Raw genomic sequence first — 18,264 nt, 5'->3', positions numbered from 1 at the left:
AATACATACCAAAATCGAAATTTTTTTGTGCACAACCTATTTACGTGACGGTTTGGTTTCACGAGCCAAGCTGACTTATAAATGATCTGAAAAAAGTGACTTTTATCTAGTGGGCCCTACTATAAATATACTGACCCCTCAAAGATTAATCACGCTTTTTGCCTGCAAATCTTCATCTCTGTCTGAAAGTCGATACGCGCTCTGCTTCTTGTAACTCGGAGATGAAGTTTAGGGTTTACCCGAGACGGTCTCTTCTTCCTTACACTTCAAGGCTCCATAGCGTTTCTTCTCACCATCGCAACTTCTCTTCCTTCTCTAAAAACTTTGTAACGCCTCGAGCTTCTGTTAATGGCGGTGGAGGAAAAAGCAGTGATGGTTAGATTCTTATTTGATAATTCCAACTTGTGCCATATTTTATTTTGTAATTTCTCTTTGATTTTCTTTTCATAGAACCTATTTGTTTATTGTTTTCTATTGGATGTAGCCCTAGATGTGACTCTTATGCTTGCTATCTGTTCTTTGTATGGCAAAATTAAGAAGCATTGTAGCTTTATTTTTAAAACTTAGTGGTTTTATGAGAAATCTGATTAGTAGAATCGTAAGAGTGGGGGATGAGGTTCGTGCGCATCTGTTTTTTCAGGATTTTATTTTTTACTTCTGAATGTCAGTATGTCCATTTGATCATATGTTGAAAATGATCCATGTAGATGAACCCAACTAGTGTCAGGATTAGACTTAGTCAATTTGAGCCGGGTAGATTCTTTCACCTTCTTCATGAAAATTTTCTAAAGGATTCATTAGCCCACCCCCAACTAGTTTGGGACTAAGGCTTAGTTGAGTTGAGCTGAGTTACACTTGGATCGGTTGCGAGCGTAGTTAGCAAAACTCCATTTTAAACTAGTACAAAAAACTCAAATTTTTTTTTTGAGGAAAACGTATTAAACACTTAAATGTGTTTAAAACACGTTTTTTGGCCAACCTTTCCAACTTTACGCCCAATATATATATATATATATATATATATATATATGTGTGTGTGTGTGTGTGTGTGTTTTTTTTTTTTTTTTTTGAAATATGACAATTGTATTCATACCATGAAAAATACATTAGGTTACACTGGGGACCAGGAGTGCCCTCGTGTTTTTACATAGTATGATAGATACCATAGATTGACTTTTTCTTCATACCATACCAAAACTCCACGCCAAAAACTCCGGCCACACCACGATCAGCTGTGAATCAACGAGAAATGCTTCCACCACTGTATACCTAAATACTATCCGCCTCCTACTAATTCATAAAAAACTAAAACCAATTCTAATCTTTGCGATCTTCCCATGGAGATCTTGAAAGTACTGACGCCGAGCATTTCTCCAACTCCTCCATGATGTGCCGGATTTGGAAATCCGGCATTTCAATGAGCAAATCCTCTGGAATCCGAGCCAGATATCCAGGATTTTTTCTGCTAGCGATCCTTTCCTCCACCAGCCGGATGCCTACTATCTTGTTGGCTTCCCAATTCAACCTCCTCTCGGCCCTTTCCTCATTCAACATGAATTTGAAGAAGGGGTGTTTATGTAGACTATATTTTCTAAAATGATAAAATTTTAAACGCATTTTTTTGTGTTTCTGTTTTTTTACAATGTTTTTTGTGAAACAATACTGTATTAAACTTGAATTTTTCCTGTCCTTTTTTTTTTTGCTGAATCATGGTTTGCTAACTATGGTTGCAAGAGATAAAGATTGTGTAGGCTAAGATCTGTTACAAGAGATAAAGAGTAGGTACATGGTTACGGGAGATAAAAGACTCTCCCTTGGTGTATGGATATCAGTGACACCCGGACTTGCTTGTTAAGAGTTAGAGCTGTGCTTGCCCAAGTGGCTTTGTTGAAGAAGTCAGCCATCTATTGCCTAGTGTGAAGATATGAACTCCAAATTATGCCTGATAGGTCTTCTTTTTTTCACTCACAAGGTGGCAGTCATGTTCGATGTGCATCATATGCTCATGAAACACGGGGTTTATAGCAATGTATAAGGATGCATGGTTTTAGCAGAACATCAATATTGGTTGGGAATGTCTCACACCGAAATCTTCGAGAAGATATTTCAGCTAGGTGAGCTCGCAACTGACGGAAGCCATGGACCTATATCTAGCTTCAACAGACGGTCTAGAACCGATTGCCTGGTTCTTGGTTTTCCATGAAATGCGACTGCCCCGAGTCAAAGCTAGTTGTAATCAATTGAAACGAAAAACACAACTTCAAGTTTGAGGCCATCGGAAAGGTCGTTTCATCCGCTTTAGCGAAAGTGTTTGTCTAGATGAAGGCCAGGTTTGAGCAGAGTTGCAGTTTCTGCTGGACTAGAGTCCAAATAATCCCACTTTGCGGTTAAGATTGTATCTTATCTTTTAAGTAAGATATGCGGTTACAAAAGGTTAAGATTGTATCTTATCTTTTAGGTAAGATATGCTAGGAACTATAGATGCATCATTGTTATGGTGTTTCCCTTGATGCTTGTGCCTTTGTAGGAGATTTAATCCTTCTACTCTGTGATGTATTGTTTCTAAAGCGATAAGCTCTGTTAAGGGGCACGCATGTATGCAAGCTGAACTAAGTTATAATTTTATTCAATAACATTTGCTTATGTGATTATTTATAGAATTACAAATTTTGATGGTTAATGTTCGTTGAGGTCATTTGTTGCATACTTACATTATTTTCATCTCTTGGATGTATTAATGTAATTTTACTTAAATTATCACTGTAATGTTTTTAGCGACTGCTGTGTATAATCACTCTTTTGTGTGTTGTTCATTTATGAGTGTGCTTACAGGTAATTCTTTCCTTGTGCCTGGTGCAACTGTGGCTACTATAGTTATGCTTGGCTTGCTTCATGCTCGACGCCTCTATGATGACAAGAAGGTACAAATTAGTCATCTTCTCCTTTTGAATCTTTATGCATGCCATATAAGGATAAAATAGTCCATTTTCAGTATTTTTTTTTAATACTCGAGATCTATTACCCTTTAATGGAGGATCCAAAAACCTCTTATCAGTGATTAAATTCATAGTAGTAGTCAATGTTTTATGTTAAGTGAGTGTGCATTGTTTTCTTTCATTCCGAATCTGGCTGGGAAGGTTTTCACCTTTTTATTTTTTATTTTTAAATAGGTCTGTTGATATGACTTCAAAGTCATTGGAGCACTGTGTACACAAATATGCATGTCTCTTATTTAGTTTTTGATTCTTGGTACTAATTGTTGGTCTTTATGGTTTTTAATTGATGTTGTATCAATGTTAGAGCTTGATTGATCATCTCAGATTATGCAGCAGTTTGGGTACATGCTTGGTTTGGTTGTTTGTTGGATATTACATTTCTACTTGTTGATTGATACTATTCAGGAAATAAAGCCAGATCCCATGGTCTTGAAATTAATTCCTGCCTGCAAGTAGTGACCACTGACTTTATGGAACTTGCTTTTCAATTTTTTGTAGAGTTTATGAGGAAAGTGCTTTATTGATTTCGTAGGGAGGACTGGAGGAAGACCAGTTCAAGGGGATGGATCAGGAGGGCTTCTCCAATTCAACTCGTTGTTGTAACTGTTTTGACTTTTGCCACATTTTTTTTTGAGGAAAGTAGGAAACAACATCATGGGGATACTAGGGAAAATCCTAGTTCTTATCTATCCGTGAACTAGATGATAAGGTTTTAAATGTCAGTTTCAGCCGAAATTTCGGCCAAAATTTCAGAATAGGTATTTTACAAGATTTCGTTGGAAATTTCTGAAATTTTGGTGGAAATTTTTAAAATTTTGGTGAAAATCTTGGATTTTGGTGGAAATTTCAGGGATCCAGGCACTTTTGGTGTCGGCCCTGGCCGAGATCCGAAATTCGGCCGGTATTGCAAACTATGCTAGATGGCTTGATCGTTGTCATGGTCTTCATTTCCTTGCCCTTAAGAGTGCCCGTGGCAGGCAAGTGTTGCTTGGTCACCCTTTGGTGACCTGTTGTTGCTTGGGAGCCTTGCTCCCTCCTTGTTCCCTCCTGGCATGTTGATAGGGACTGTCCTTCACAATTCACAAAAGAGGCTAAACATGATGATGGGGGTCCATCATTGCTGAAATATAATTGTATTAGATAGTGAATAGAGTTTTAATTGAGCCATTTAAGTCATTAAGGGTAGTTTGGTTATTTAATGAGGGATACCCCTAGGGCCCATCAATTCCAACAACATGTTGTTTTAAGTAGGGAAAGTTTTAAGTGATAGATTTTAGCTGGGAGGGCTTTATTTCATGGGTTTTGAAGTGGGATCCTTGTGAGTTTAGGGTTTTAGTCAATAGGGCACACATTTGTTATGTGTCTTAGAAAGTATGTAGAAGTGAAGGTCTATATATTGTAAATGTCTTAGGGCCATCGTTTTGATATTATGGTTAATGAAAGAAAATCCCCTGTTGCCTTGTGCAACCATGTATTTTGAATCCTCTTTGTTCTTTATGTGATGCCTTGATCAAGTCTAGAACCGTGATGCCCTAGGACTCAGTGGTTCGATGCCTTGGAGCTTCAATCTTTTTCTGTCTATTTTTTAAAGGTTTTTTTTATCTATTCTACCTAAGGTATTTCTTAAGCTTTCTCCTATTTTTGTCTTGTTAGCAACTTGAATTCTTCTCTATTTTTTGCGATTTTATGAATTCAAAGTTCTCATGGGATACTGATTTTAACTTCAATCATACTAAAAGTTCTAATGATCAACAGTTAGATTGCGTTGATATCTATCTTTCTTCATTAATCTCTCACTTTCTTGAAAAATCCAGAGGTTAGACAAGTTCGATTGTTGTTCTATTGTTTAAACCCTTCAATTTGAAGATTTGATTTACTATTTCAAGAACTGCGAACAGATCAGATGGTTGGACCTTGTTTGAAAATTCCTAGGCATCAGTCTTAAAAATTGATAGACACCCCTAGCAGTAAAAATCAGTTCTTCTTTCAGTTTTCTTTATAATTTCTCTCTGGATCCCATCTAGTTCATCAAAACATCCCCTATATTACTTCCTAAAATCCTTTACATAGACCCCATCTTACATCACACAGGTCCTTTTGCATCATTCCCTGTATAAATTAGTGTGATCCTTAAGTTAATTTTTTTTGGCATAGTATTTAATGCGCTCGCTTTTCATGCTGTACGAATGGAACTCTTGTCCATGGTATTTGGAATTTTATGTTTTGCAATGCTATATAAACAGAATCCCCTCAATATTTATCTATTTCTTGCAAATATTTGGACTCTCATCTCTCTTCATGTCTTTTATGCTATTAAACTTGAACATTGTAGTAACTGTTGTTGAATTTTCCTGATTAGTTCTTTTGGTTTGTTATTGTTGGATGGATCATTTGTTTCTTTGCTTAACCCAGTGGAATGCCAGGTTGAAGAGGCAAGGGAGAAAGGGGTTGAATTTGAGTTCTCGCCTGATGCCAAAGTAATTAACTATATATTTAATCACCAATATTCTTCCGTTGGATTTTGTGATTAAGTTATGATAGCTATGCATAAAATACTATATTGATATTCTAGCATCTCATCAAGAAATCTGTGTCCTTTTGATATATAGGCTGCATTCTTAAGGTTGCTACCCTTGCGTTCCATTTCACGTTTTTGCGGTTTAATGGCAAGTATGGTCAGTAATCTTCTTCCCTTTTTTACATAATGGATTCTTTTTATGTTACACTTGCAAACATGTTTTTGATATTGAAGCCCTCAAGACATTTGATAATTTGTTCTCCAACTTGGACTTGACTCTCATTTATATTTCTTTCCTTCAGCTAAACACTTTTTATGCTCTGTTCCCTCTCTCCCATTCTCTTAACATCATGCTCTGCTACCTTTTCGATTCCCAAACATTTTTCTTCCAAAGTTTTGATCGATATGAGGGCTTCTATTCATTTACTATTACTCCATGTTCTGCTGACACATCCATCCCTATTTTTTTGTACCTTATAAATTTTGCTTAAGCATGTATTTCTCCATAGCCACGGGTCTGGACATTTTTTGTATCTCATTATTTGCTAATGTTTTTTCTCCCAGGAAATACCTGTCTGGTTGCGTCCTTATGTCTACAAAGGGTGGGCTAGAGCATTTCATTCAAGTAATGGCCGCTCTGCCATTTTCCTCTTCATTTTTTGCTGATACTGAATTATTCTACTTGTAGGCCATTTACTATTTAGGATGGTTATGTGTTTATTATAATCTGTTAATTCATTTTAAAACTAGTTTTCTTGTCCAAATATAAATGGATTACAGTACTGTACAACGTTTGTTTTATATCATTTATGGAACTTTTTTATCTGGCCTTTGTTTTGAGGATGCCCAGACAAATGCAATCTCACGTAAATAGCTGAATATGCTATTGTTCTTTTGGATTCTATTTTTCTTTCTTTCTTGTACTTGACCATCTCGGTCTTTTCTTAATAAATTCTTTACCGTTCAAAAAAAAGAAAAGAAGCTATTGTGCTTTTGGGTTGGATAGTGTGTCACGCTTTCCTTCCTCCAGTGCTCACCATTCACCCGCTTTAAACTCGTGTTAATTAACCCTCCAGACTTTCACATAAGGTAAAAGCCATTCAAATACTAGTCTGAGTGGCATGACAATGCCAACAAGTAGTTAATTAATTTTCCATTTAATCTTAGATTTGAACTTGGACATATCTGCCTTGTTAACTCCATCATCCTTTATGGTTGTCCCATTACTTTGCTTACATCAACAGGACTGGTTGACATCTTTATGATACTTTGGCTTTTGGTGCGTATATAGCAAGTGTTAATACCTGCTCTCACTCTCTAGTCTCTACCAACTACAGCTTTTTTCTTGGAGAAATAACGAGGAAACTAATTTAAAAATGTTGAAGATACAATACAAAAATTGGACTAGATGGCGCCAACAAAGGAAAGAATAGAACTGTACCTCTTCACAGACATCAGAGATATTCTCATTAGTTCAGCCACTCCCTGTGTTACACGTGCATGATCAGAAGTCTGGCCTATGTGTGCAGCACACGAGTGTGGTCGTCTCGTCACCGACACTCTCTCTAAGCGCCCCTCATATTACTTTCTTATTTAAATAGGGGTCAGATATGGCTCTGATGAGTATTACAAGTTGCAGTGGATTGCAGACACTCAACAGAAGGATCATAGATCAACAAAAAGCCATTCTCAGGAATTTCTCGTTTTCGGTAAATTAGTGTGGTTGATTGTTACTCATGAGCAGATCTCATTATGAGACATGCATAAGGATCACATAGTGTGTCTATGATTTGGGATGATTCTTATGTGTCTCAGTTCAGTCCTTTGGGATTACATATATACATCTTAATTATGCTCAAATGACTAAAATGCTCTTTGAAATGAATAGGACTAACACTGAATAATGAGTTAAAATGAAAAAAAAAAATCCCTTATATGAGAGAGAGAGAGGGAACTACTTGCTCTTTTTCAGAAGATTAATGCCATAGTTATTGAGGATTGCTTTGAACCTCATCTCCCTCTCTCTCCAAATGCCTCCTCAACTTCAGCTTTGTTTGCTCTTGGGCGCCATATTTCTTTTCAGCGATAAGATAGGCATATTAATACATTTCAGCATTGTTTAAACTGTAGTCTCCAGACAGCATCTTCATATATGAACTTTGCAGGAAAGCAATGGAAACATAACACACCTCACACTATGGATCACAATAACATTAGTCTTTTAATGACAATTATGTTTGCCATAATGTAAATAGTCAGGTACAGTTAGTGTTAGTCACTTGCACAACTTTTCATTCCTTCAAGCTAGCTTTTCTTTTCTGCTGGTTGATTTTTCATGATTGTTGGATTCCTTCAAATGTCAACATCCTCTATTTTGTCCTTCATAAAGCATCGTTGAACCATATGATATTATATTCCACAATAGAATGGCTTCTTTCTGCTTTGCCCTCTTTACCATCAAATTGGGATGCTAATTTTTTTTTACTCCTATGGTCTCTCTTGATGGATCCCCTGCTCTGCATCACTGCTACTCAAACCAAATGTGATATTTTAAAGTAAAATCAGTAGGGCTTCACAAATATTCCTTAATTGCAGATTTAGAAGAAATTGCGCTACCTTTGGAAAGCTATGCTTCTTTACGCGATTTTTTCGCCCGCACCCTCAAAGAAGGCTCAAGGCCCATTGACCCTGATCCATTTTGTCTGGTAACTGGTAACTTACCGGGTGCTTCTCCTACTTTGTGTAGTTTTCTCAAACTTTAGAATGCTGCAGGATGGCATACTAACCATATTTTATGCCTTGTTGAAATAGGTTAGTCCTGTGGATGGTACAGTACTGAGAATTGGAGAGCTTAAAGAATCAAGGGCTATGATCGAGCAAGTCAAAGGATTTTCTTATCCAGTTACTTCTCTTCTTGGTGGAAATCCCTTCCTTAATATGGTAACTGAAGAGGATACACATGAAGAACACGATGAACAGAAAAATGTTGCGAATGGTTCAAACAGAAAGTCATGGTGGAGAATTTCCTTTGCATCACCTAAAGTGCAGGAACCCCTTCCAATGTGGTACTTTCCTCTTAATTTATTTTCACGTTTTCTATCTTGGTAGAATGCCTGACAGTTTTCTGATTGATTGTTGTTATGGTTTTAAATTTCGGTTTCGGAGTCCATTTTGGCCTTGGCCTAAAGCAAAATTTCGGCTGAAATCCCAAAATTTCGGACGAAATCCGGTAATAATGATAAAAATTATTTAATTAATGATAAAAATTTATTAATTATTTATAAAATTTTGGCCTAAATTACTGAAATTTCGGAATATTTCTATATTCTTTAAAAAAAAAAAATCAATTTCTCGAAATTTCGGCCGAAATTTAAAACTATGATTGTTGTAATGATTATCATTTTCCTCATCGTCTGTAAGAACTGTAGTTACAGGCAATTGCTTAGCCGTCTAGGCAAATAAATCTAAGTCTATCGGCTAGGGTAAAACTGCATAGGCTGTTCTCGGTAAGGGAAAATCTCGGGATATATTAATTTTTTTTATTTTTTTTCGGGTTTATTTTTGGGAAAAACAATAAAATAAAATTAGTTTAAAATATATAAAATATAAATATTAAGAAAAAAAAAAAAAATAATGTGATGTTATCGTGGGAAAATGTAAATATCCCTATATTTTTTAAATTCTTGAAATTATATCAGGATTTTATTGTTTTATCAAAACATCACGATAAAACCGCTATATTTTGATATCGGAGATATTTGTGACAGTTTTTTTTCATGCTACATGGATAAACAGTTTCCTGCTGTTCCATTTGTTCTTTATTTCAACTGTTCATTAATAAGCTTTTCCATGTATAGAATGATATATACTGTGGGAAGTTTCTTGTGTTAGCTTTTGTTTTTTCCTCCGCAAATGTCTATTTTATTATCTTATACATGCTGGTTTCCTGGCTATTTCTTCTAGAACTCTCTTTTGGTTGAGCTACATCAGCCTCATGTACAATTTTATTTTCTAAGTTATACGGTAGCTACTGTTTAAATTTAGCATTGTCATAGTTGGTACGTCCTTATATTCATGAAATGTTGACTGTATCTTATTTGAGGAAACATGGACCGAAGTTTAACTTCCTCTAAAGGGTATTTTTTGTTTTGTTTTTGTGAATGCATTGAAATATGAAGACTAATTCAATGTTTCATGGCAGTCCAATGAAGGGTGTGTTTTATTGTGTTATATATTTAAAGCTGGGTGATTATCACCGGGTGCACTCTCCAGTTGATTGGCAGGTTTTTCTTCGTCGTCATTTCTCAGGTATCAATATTTCATTACAATTCTTGTCCTCCTTAGCAATTCCTCTCTGCTATATGACATTCCAATTCTTGTGTTTAGCAATTCCTCACTGCTACATGACACTTTGAACTTTTGGCTGTTTATAGTTCACTAAACTGATATTTCGTAAGAGCCAAACTGAACTGCTGAATTTCTGTATACCACTTCCATAAATCCAAAACCTAAGAATTATCGATTTTAACATAGCCTGGTTTGTCCGGTGAGTGACTGATAATAGTGTTTATTCTAACACAAGCTTCATCAAGTGCCTGTTAATTTTTTTTCAAGTTGAAAATTGAAGACACCAAATGTGGATACCATCTCAAAACATATCCACACTATTACTTTGACATCCCTAATAGTTTTTCGTATCGAGCCACACATCTCATCTCCTAAATGGTCAAATGGTTAGTTGGTCATTAGTGAAAAAGGTTTTATCTGAGAAGTTTTAACTAGGTCCAAAACTCAGATCAGAGAAGCTTTTCCTTTGTTTCAAAGTTCCCATGTTATTGTATGTGATATATTCTCAGAATATGGTCCTTAGGTTCATTGCACATAAAGCTTCTACATTTTCCTAGGAGCAGCTTAGTTGTATCCTGAAAAAGTTACAGGTCCTGGCATGGGTACTTAATCTTAAAAAGAGTTCGAAGGGAAAATTTAGCAGTACTAAAACACATGAGATTATGGAGAGGTCTATGAAATAGTACCCGATAAAAAGATGCGGAGGTTGTGGTTGCGCATTCCAGGTGCTTGAGAAAATGACTTTGACATGTCCTATAACTTGCAAGTCAAATTATTTTATAAGATTTGAGCATCAGTAATTCTATCATTTCTTATGTGTCTTATTTGTTGTTTTACTCAATAACTGTACTGTTAATTTATTTGCAGGTCGTCTTTTCCCTTTGAATGAACGTGCTACACGGACAATCAGAAACTTGCATATTGAGAATGAAAGGGTAGATTCTATTTTCTCACATGATATATTTGATACCTCTTAGGTCCACTCTTCAAGCAATTTATTTTTTGCTTGTGGTCTACTTTACATCTGGTACATGTGTAGGGATGATTGTGGCTGTTAATCTGGTCAGCAAAAACCAGTCATACCGGTTTTCTGAATAACTTTTCAATTGTCGAACCGGTCTTACCTTTACAGTATGGGTCGTCCACCCTATCAATGGATCCAATCACTTCACACAACTGCCACATGTATGGTGGATTGCAAATAATAAACATGGGTCATGAGAATGGACCTAACATTCCTTTTTTTTAATGGAATGGACCTAACATTCTTATATTTAGAGTTGCTTCTGTTGCTACGTTTGTTGAAGTATTATGATCGATTTTCCACATTGCATTTCGTATCGAGTTATCAAATTGTTTCGAGTGATGGGAACCTAATTGCCAGTGCGGGAAGTGGAAGCGGGAAGCAATGGCTATCAGGAAGGGAGGAAGCGGGAAGTGTGAAGGGTTGGGCAAGTGTCATATATCAAAGTTAATGCAAAATTTTCTCAAGTATAAAAGGGACAATTTAATGATTAATTGCTTAGTGAAGAAACTAACTAGTATCACTTTTAAATATACACATCAACATTACCAATACACTAAAGTGAAGTGTGACAAATGGATACCTTTTCACTAAAATGTACAATTAATCACTAAAATAAAGTAACTAACATTAACTAACTAACATCACCTAATCAATATAGTTACTAGTATATAAAAACATAACTAAATTACACATCAACATTACATATACACTACAATGAAGCATATAAATCATCTCATATATGAATTATGAACAATAACTGACTAACGTACATATATTATAGCCACACATATTGTAAAATGAATATGTGTGGCTATAATTGGGGGTTGTCTCCTTGAAAGGGAAATGCCTTTGGAAAATGTCTTTTTTCGCGGTCATCTGGGTTTTGTGGAAAGAAAGAAATGCTAGAATTTTCAAAGGATTCTCTCGAAAACCTCTTTTCCTTTTCAATAGGGTTATTGCTCTCATTGTTTCTTGGGTGAGATTACTTCCTAGCTTTGCATTTGTGTCAGCTTATGACCTTTGGGGTGGCTGGAATATTATATGTAATGGAGACAGGGAAGCATCTAGAGTGGATCAGGTATGGGAACCCCCTTCGCAAGGAGCCTTCAAATTAAACTTTGACGGATCTAGCATGGGTAACCAGGGACCTTCCGGAATCGGGGGAGTTTTAAGAGATGATCAAGGAAACGTTATTTGGGCTTACTCGGGTCCCATTGGGGTCACGGATTCAAATGAAGCTGAGGTGAGAGCAGCTCATTAAGGTATTAAGTTGTTATCCACTGATATATTGGAGAAGGTTGAAATTGAAGGAGATTCGAAGAATGTGATAAGTTGGATTTGCGGCGCACACTCATTCCCATGGAGATTTGCACCGTGGTTTGATGAAATCCAAGATATTATTGGTGGCCCTCATCATAAGGCGTATCATGTTAAAAGATCCGCTAATGTCGTAGCCGATAAGTTAGCCAAGGATGGAGTACATAGGGAGAGCATGCAATCGTTTGGGAGAGCATGCAATCGTTTGACTATCTTCCTCCTTGATATTTTCTCTTCTTTTCCCTTTCTGTATTGTATTGTATATTTCCCTGTATCTTGCTTAGGGCTTTTTGGCCCCTTTTAATAGATTATACTTACCTCTTCAAAAAAAAAAAAAATAAATTCTAAAATGAAAATTAAAGTATTAAAGTGTTAAATGGTTAATTTAGTATTGTAATTTAATCAAAGTATTAAATCAAATATTATTTCTTATTCTTCTCATCTTTCTTGATTTGTCTTCTTCATCCTCTTGTGATTAATCAATTAAAAACAACTTGATCAATACTCAGATAATAAAAAAGAAAATGGAGATCAGGGGAAATAAAAAGAAAACTTTAAATACATACTTCTTCATCTTCTTCAAATAAGAAATTAACAACCTTCATAAGTAAATATTTATGATTTAATAAAAAAATTTAAATTAAAAAAGGATAGGATTACACGAACAAAAAAGAAAAGAAACAGAAAAAATTTAGAAAAAAAGAAAAAAAAATTAGGAAACACGCTCCCCAAATTGGGAAACAAACTTCCCCAAAGTTGAAAATGTGCTTCCTAAAATTAGGAAACACACTTCCCACAAATTGGAAACATGCTTCCTCCGCTTTTGAGAAGCGTCGCTTTTATTGCTTCCGAAATGCGATTCCCTGGAAGCTCGTTCTAACCTTCTAGGGGATTTTTCCGATAACATTGGATGGGAGTACCTATGTGCAGTGCTTTTCCACTAGTTGTATGGGTTTGTAGTATTCATGGCACAATTTTTATGGGTAAATCATCGCCTGTAGTCGGAATTTTTTCATATGCCAGTTAAAGCTGAATTTTTATTAGTAACCTTGGATAGGAACTTTCTCTGTAGTGGGCACTTTTAGAGTGACTTTCCAGATTTTTAGCATAATATGTGATTGTCGGCACCCTTATTCACAAGTTGAGTGTGGTTTCTCATTGAAGCCTGTAGAAACTATTGTCCAAGTATAAATGTTATATTTTCATTTCGAGTTATCTTTAATCAAATTTCAGACAATTTTTCTATTGTCGGTGGTGCCATACATTTTAGCATTGGGTGTTGGCTAGGCCATAGTGCTTAGAATAGATTAATCTTCTAATTGTTGTCTTGAAGCCACTCTATGAAAACCACGAAATGCATCTCCTGTTACAGGTCAATCCATAATTTGATAACCATATTTTCTGGTTTTGGATTTCCAAGTCACTAGTTGTGCTACACAACAGAAGTCCCATCATGCAGCCAACTATTGATTTCATTAGTTCCATATCCTGTTTTTAATTTATTTTAGTTTGTGTTTATTCTGTTGATTTGACAACTTCCATTATTGCCCTTTGATAATCCGTTCGTAACAACAGTTCTTAGTCTAGTTTTCAAACCAAGTAAACTTGATAGATAATTTAAAGGCTTCTTATTTTGATGATATACATTCTCTTTCGTTGGAAAGACTTGATAGCTAGGAACATAACAGAGAACATGACCTTGGATAGGATAAAATGGAAGAAAATGATCCACGTAGAAGAACCCAACTAGAGCCAGGATTAGAGCCGGATAGATTCCTTTCACATTCTTCATGAAATTTTTCTAAAGGATTCATTTAGCCGACCCCAACTAGTTTGGGATAAAGGCTTTGTTGAGTTGAGACATTCTCTTTGGTTGGAACTCTGTTTGAATTTCAACATTTAAAATTCCTTTATTTGGTATCTTTTCTTGATGCATGTGTTTACCGATTTAAATAAATGTGGTCATGTCATTAGGTGGTTCTTGAAGGTCAGTGGGCAGGGGGGTTTCTGGCAATTGCGGCAATTGGTGCGACAAATGTTGGATCCATTGAGGTTCGGTGGTGTTCTCTTCCCATGCTAAACGTGCTATTAAATATGCCGTATTTATACCGTCGCATGAATCCTAATTTGTTTACAATATAGCATTGCTAGAAATATGTGATCTAAAAGAAAATATTTTTTCATTTGCTTTTGATATTGATACAAAACAATTATGGTACCTGCCTATCTTTTTTTTTGTTTTTTTTGAATGGTTACCTGCCTATCTTTGTTATTTTTCAAAAACTAGAACAAACAATTTGCATCAATGGGGATGATTTATTGTAATCACCTTCGGAGATGACTGGCCGAGCAGATAAAATAATACCTTTGAACTGAGTGAATAAACCACGATGGACTATGTCGACCTCAATGAACTGCATTGTAGGGGACCTTTGAACCAGCTCATACTGTAAATGAATATCGGGTGACTGTGTTTTGGCCTTGATGCTCTGAGGAAATTATTAGCTTAAAATTGGAATTCGGTAAACAGGGAAACAATATTTTCCTGGGACTAAGTTACCGTGGCTTCGTTTTTGTTTATTACTGTTTTCTAATTAATACTACTCATGGGCTAACAGCTAGAACTGAATTAGTGGCAATGGGGTCTAGCAAATAGCTCAGATGGACAGTGCTCTATATCACAACCTTGAGGTTGTGGGCTGCATCCCAGCCTACCTATCAAGAAATGAAGCATTGAAAGAAAACGCCCACTGAATATGAATTGGAACTGAAGTATTGAAAGAAAACTCCCACTGAATTAAGTCCTATATGACTTTGAACTGATAGAGTGGAGGCTCTGTTGTGGGGGAAACTTAATGGAGTCCCTATTGAAATGTGTGTGTAGAAATTTTGTTGTTAATTATCCTTGTAGGACTTCATTGTGCATCTCTGATGTGATATGACACACTTTGATCAAAAAGTACCGCTAGGAAAACGGGCTTCCGTTTTGGGAAAAAAAAACAGGCATAAACCATTTGAGCCACGTCCACTAAAAGACAAATGGATGAGTTCAAATCCCCATAAAAGTGATAAATACACATTGAAAAGAGTCAAATCAACGGTCATTTCAGTCCCTTTTTATTTTCCAGACGGAATCCCGTTTTCGAAGTGTTTTCCTTGATCAAATTTCCAGTCTTTCCCTGATTAAGTTCTGTTAATTGTTGGTTTATGTTTATTATACTACTGCTCTTGGCAGCTTTTCATTGAACCAGAACTCAGGACAAACAGACCAAAAATGAGGTTGCTGCATTCAGGGCCTCCAGATGAGCGTGTCTATGAACCTCATGTTATGCTCAAGAAGGGCGAAGAGGTAATGAAGCTCTTAATCATGCTATCATAACCCTGTTTCCAAAATCTGAAATTTGTGGCCCACCAGACTACTGCTCAAGTGTTGGGTCACCTTAAAAAACAACTGTGAACATGACTCTCATCATAATCCAATATGGTCATTTCACAAAGGATCATTCCTTTTGCTGGAAACAAGAAAGAAGTAAAAGAAAAGACCGATAAATTCAATTTAGCATGGGTTTAGTACTAATCTGAACTGACTCATCCAGGTAGCGGCATTCAACTTGGGGTCTACTGTAGTCCTCGTTTTCCAGGCGCCTATTTCGAAATCAACTGAAAATGGTGGTGGCACTTCAGAGTTTGAGTTTTGCGTTAGAAATGGGGATCGGATCCAAGTTGGAGAAGCCTTGGGTAGGTGGCGCTCTTCGTAGCATCGGCATACATTACCGGGGTGTTTTGTGTAGGTTATTACATTGTATCATTCATTTTGGAACCGGATTATTTTTTGTACGTCTTCTGCTTCATTTGATGGAAGTCTAGAAGCTGTGTCAAAATCCACATTTTAAACTTATTGTTCTCTAACACAAGCATTCACATAGTTGTTACTGAACTTTCAGCTCTTTATGTTGGCTGAGAGGAAGAAAATGCATTCAAGGCCTAAGTATAAGCTGTTCATCTCTCCTCAATGCATACTTTGTAAGTTCGTTGTCCATTTAATTGGCTGAGACAAGAAATTATGTCTTAAATGTCACATATTGGGCACCTGAGAAGTCTTATTTACATGCGTTTTCTTCCTTTGTTTTAGCTAAGCCTATAAAATAATGAAGATATTCCTAAAATTTTGATAAATATACGACACAATAATAAAGGGTAAATATCCCCAGTGCTCTGTTTAACATACCTATATGCATTTGTGATTGACCTTGATGTCATGTCGTTCCTGGACCACCACCATTTTTTGAGCCAGAGATGGTGTCATTTTGTGGTTTTGCTAGGGATTTCAATGGACCCAGATGGTCCGATGTATCCAAACGCTAATGGAAAAGCGTTCCAAAACGAAATGGTGGGTACCTAAGTAGGAAAATACTCTTCATATTTTGTTTACTTAGGGGCTGTTTGGATACGCAGATTTTAGAGTCCGGGATTTCTTCAAAATTGTAGCTAAGAGACAAGAGAAGAAGTGGACCGGCCGTCGTTTTCAACTTCTTGCCCTTCTTCCCGTCAGCAAGAGAGTAGCAGATCCTCCCATATTTCCAGGTTTTAGAAATCTTAGGATGCAAGAGAGATTTTTAAAACCTGATTTTGTCGCTTAAAATCCAAGAAACGCTGTCAGGACAGCATACAACAGCTCGATCATGAACCTTCTTTGACACTGTTTTCAAACTAAAAACCTGGATTCTAAAATCTGCATATCCAAACGGCCCCTTATGTTTATTCATGAGGGATTTATTAGGGATGCAACTCGGCTTAATTTTTGGGAATTCGGGTTGATTCCGGATTCATTTTTTACCAAAAGCTCGACGCCATTCTCTTGAATTTCTTATCTCTTCCCTCCCTGAGCCTTAACTGTGTAGGACTGTGGCCAAACGTAGAATTTGAAAAGAATTTTAACGGGTTGACTAGATATTAATTATTATTATTCTTGCATAAAATCTCACAAAGTAAAAGAAAAAAAATCGATACTAATAAGAATTGCTAGTTGTATGTGAAAAAATATTCTTTCTTGGTAGAAATAGATTGAGAAAAAGTGATAGAATGAATGATTTTTTTATATGAGGGGTGTTTAATACAACAAATCCTAATTCAAGAAACCCAAATTCTCGTAGGACGGAGGATCTGCCCTCCACATCTAAAAGATATTCTTACACAGAACAATCATCTAAAACATATTCTTCTACAGATCAATCTCCTTACTCCATCGGCTATAGAAGAGGGCCACTTCGTCTCCACCAACCCTTCTTCAAACATGAGAAAGATTTGATCTCATTCCTTCTCCACCTCCCACTTCGAGAGTTCTTGACTTTCATTAGTTTCTTCCGATATCTCAATCTCAATTGATCTTTTAGCACGATTACTTTGACAATTACTTGCATTCTTTACTAATTTCATTTCACCTCACTTAGTTAAAAAAGGACGGAGACACGATCCTTTTACAAGGACTGCTCATGCCAATATATTAGGTTTGGTTTATATTTTGTGGTGCATCACATCATATAAGTTGCTTTATCTGTGGTTTTGTCATGTAAAGCACATGGACTGTGATGGAATATTGAACATGCATAATCCATGTGAAATTAGTTAGAAAACGTTGAAGCATGAAGAATACTTATTTGTTATGAAAGAAGCCATTGTGTGTGTGTGAGGAAAAGGATTGTACGCTCGAGTGTACCAAGCTTATGGTACGCTCGAGTGCCCAATCACATGTGGGCCCATTTTGTTAGGAAGATCCAAAGCATTCATTTGAAAGGCCCTTACATAGATGGGGTCCGGGTGTGTACCAAAAGTCAGCTCCATAGGATCATCCTAACCCATCCATTTGTGGAGGTCACACATCTTTAAGATCAACTTTAAGATCAAAGTTTTGGGTTTGGGAATATTAGGTGAAGCAATAGCTCAGAAAATTTGGGAATTGGGAAGGTGGGGTTTTTCCCTGCTTGAAGGAACCTGAAGGTGGGATTGTGTTCACCTTCCAGAAAAGCATGCAAATTAGGACTTCTGTATGTATACATTGT

General features: G+C 36.3%; 1 protein-coding gene across 1 annotated transcript; it reads left to right on the top strand.

The window, feature by feature from the left end:
• The first annotated feature begins 169 nt into the window (after window positions 1–169).
• Window positions 170–16,336, top strand: PSD1 (phosphatidylserine decarboxylase 1). The gene is made up of 12 exons (XM_077380421.1): window positions 170–375; window positions 2,833–2,921; window positions 5,420–5,473; window positions 5,606–5,671; window positions 6,079–6,139; window positions 8,110–8,219; window positions 8,326–8,579; window positions 9,716–9,822; window positions 10,729–10,796; window positions 14,180–14,257; window positions 15,441–15,554; window positions 15,802–16,336. Exons 1-12 carry the CDS (start codon window positions 222–224, stop codon window positions 15,961–15,963), a joined length of 1,317 nt encoding a protein of 438 aa, XP_077236536.1. The 5' UTR covers window positions 170–221; the 3' UTR covers window positions 15,964–16,336.
• Window positions 16,337–18,264: the final 1,928 nt, after the last annotated feature.

The sequence above is a fragment of the Tasmannia lanceolata genome, unplaced genomic scaffold, assembly GCF_043159265.1.
Source record: "Tasmannia lanceolata isolate RefF3 unplaced genomic scaffold, GAP_Taslan_0.1 ptg000002l, whole genome shotgun sequence".
NCBI lineage: Eukaryota > Viridiplantae > Streptophyta > Magnoliopsida > Canellales > Winteraceae > Tasmannia > Tasmannia lanceolata.
The sequence above is the reverse complement of the archived record's forward strand: the minus strand, read 5'-3'. Positions and strand labels throughout refer to the sequence as shown.

Coding starts and splice junctions, on each gene's coding strand:
- PSD1 (XM_077380421.1), top strand. CDS start 222: ATGAAGTTTAGGGTTTACCCGAGACGGTCTCTTCTTCCTTACACTTCA. Junction 8,220..8,325: donor ACCCTGATCCATTTTGTCTG/GTAACTGGTAAC, acceptor TTGTTGAAATAG/GTTAGTCCTGTGGATGGTAC. Junction 9,823..10,728: donor TCTTCGTCGTCATTTCTCAG/GTATCAATATTT, acceptor ATTTATTTGCAG/GTCGTCTTTTCCCTTTGAAT.